The following is a 1,550-nucleotide window of genomic DNA, read 5'->3' on the forward strand; positions in this document are numbered from 1 at the left end:
AGCAACATTAGGTGAAAGCATGATAGAAATCCCAACATTTAAGTGTGCACTTTGTGACTATAGAGGCATGAAACAACCAGAAGACCATGTCATAAATCCAGGCTGAGAATTCAGAGTGATCCGACTGTGGCTGCACAGTCAAGGGAAAACTATTTTTCATCAAACCTGAACTGTGACTTTGATAAACATGATTCACTTATTACAAGTCTAACACCTGATGAGACCTGTTTAAACTTGGAATGGCATTCACATGATCAAATATGCCAGAGAGCTAGTGCATAAGACCAAATTTATTTTCACTTTCATTAACATGGCAGGATAAATTACAACACCTTATGAATTCTATGAAAACTGTGCAACAAATTGCTGCCGAGAGTCACACCGGACCTTTGCGTTTTATCAACGCTGTAGGAGACGTATTCTTTCATTTCTACCACAGTTCAGCATAACAAACAGAATCAACATTGCACATAGTACACAGCGTACTTCAGTAATTTGCATTGGCACTGTCAAATACTGTCATGTTACAATTAATCAATGTGTCCAAATGTTACCCAGAGCTGTCCTTATTATAAGCAATCCAATACAGATAAAGTCTAATGAGAAAGAGAAATGTTTTATTAAAAAAAAAAAAAAAGAAGAAACAAAAAAAGGGGGAGTGTGCAAATTAAACACGAAAATCTGTAAGACAGAACAAAGTAAAGCATCTTTCAGGTAAACAGAAATGGCATGCATGACAGCAACACTTCCAGACCAAACTAGATTGATCTGTCAAAATACTGGCTCTGTGCTCCAATCACTCTGTTTGGGTTGGCAGCAGTTTTGGGGTCGTGTTGAGACTCTGACGCTTTCCGTTTACTCTGCAGTAAACCATGTGAGAGTTTAGTCCGAGAACACGAAGTGAAAAACTTTGAAAGCAGCTGCATTCGGTTCCTTGTAGCGCCTACTGTGACAGTTTGCTATCACACGTGTCCTGAGTGTAACTCGACTCCAGTCGTACTTATGGCGGTGTTCCTCGGGGCTTTACTCGAGGCCCAGGGAGAAATTAATGCCGTGAACGATACCAATGATGATGGGTTGCCAAGCAACCAAATATCTGAGCCAGTCGAGAAGCTGCCCGTAAAGGACATGCGTCTTCTCCCAGCTGGAAATTGAGGAATTAAGGACAAAAATCATGTTTTCTAGACAAATTTCAGGGGTGCACTGTACTGATAAAGAACAGTGAAATCAAATAAGTAAAAGCACATTATGTTGAATGTTACAAGGACAATGTTAATAGTTTATGCTTCTTTAGTTATTTTGATATGACTTAGAAATCACTTTCTATGAAGATCTTAAGAAGTTTCTACTTTTTTGTTCATTAATTCAACGTTATCTTTTCTTTAAAAAAAAAAAAAAAAACATCATATAACAAAACCCCCCAGCAATACTTCAATTGTCAGCCCGTAATGGACAGCAAAAGGAAGCAAAAGGATACGGGTTGTTCATCATCCTCTTCAAGTCAACCTTCTCATTGCAGTAAGGACACGTCTGCTTTTTACCCACAATGC

At 38.6% G+C, this 1,550-nt stretch overlaps 1 protein-coding gene across 1 annotated transcript in view; it reads right to left on the reverse strand.

Annotated features, from left to right (window-relative positions):
* Positions 1–622: 622 nt before the first annotated feature.
* Positions 623–1,550, reverse strand: part of LOC102306417 (RING finger protein 175) — a gene marked incomplete at its 5' end in the record, with an annotated part of 9,395 nt that continues 8,467 nt past the window's right edge. The window contains 2 exon segments of the mRNA XM_014330876.2: positions 623–1,144; positions 1,478–1,550. Coding sequence (XP_014186362.1) covers positions 1,024–1,144; positions 1,478–1,550 — 194 coding nt within the window.

The sequence above is a fragment of the Haplochromis burtoni genome, unplaced genomic scaffold (assembly GCF_018398535.1).
Source record: "Haplochromis burtoni strain Fernald_Lab_line unplaced genomic scaffold, NCSU_Asbu1 Contig_974, whole genome shotgun sequence".
Taxonomy (NCBI): Eukaryota; Metazoa; Chordata; class Actinopteri; order Cichliformes; family Cichlidae; genus Haplochromis; species Haplochromis burtoni.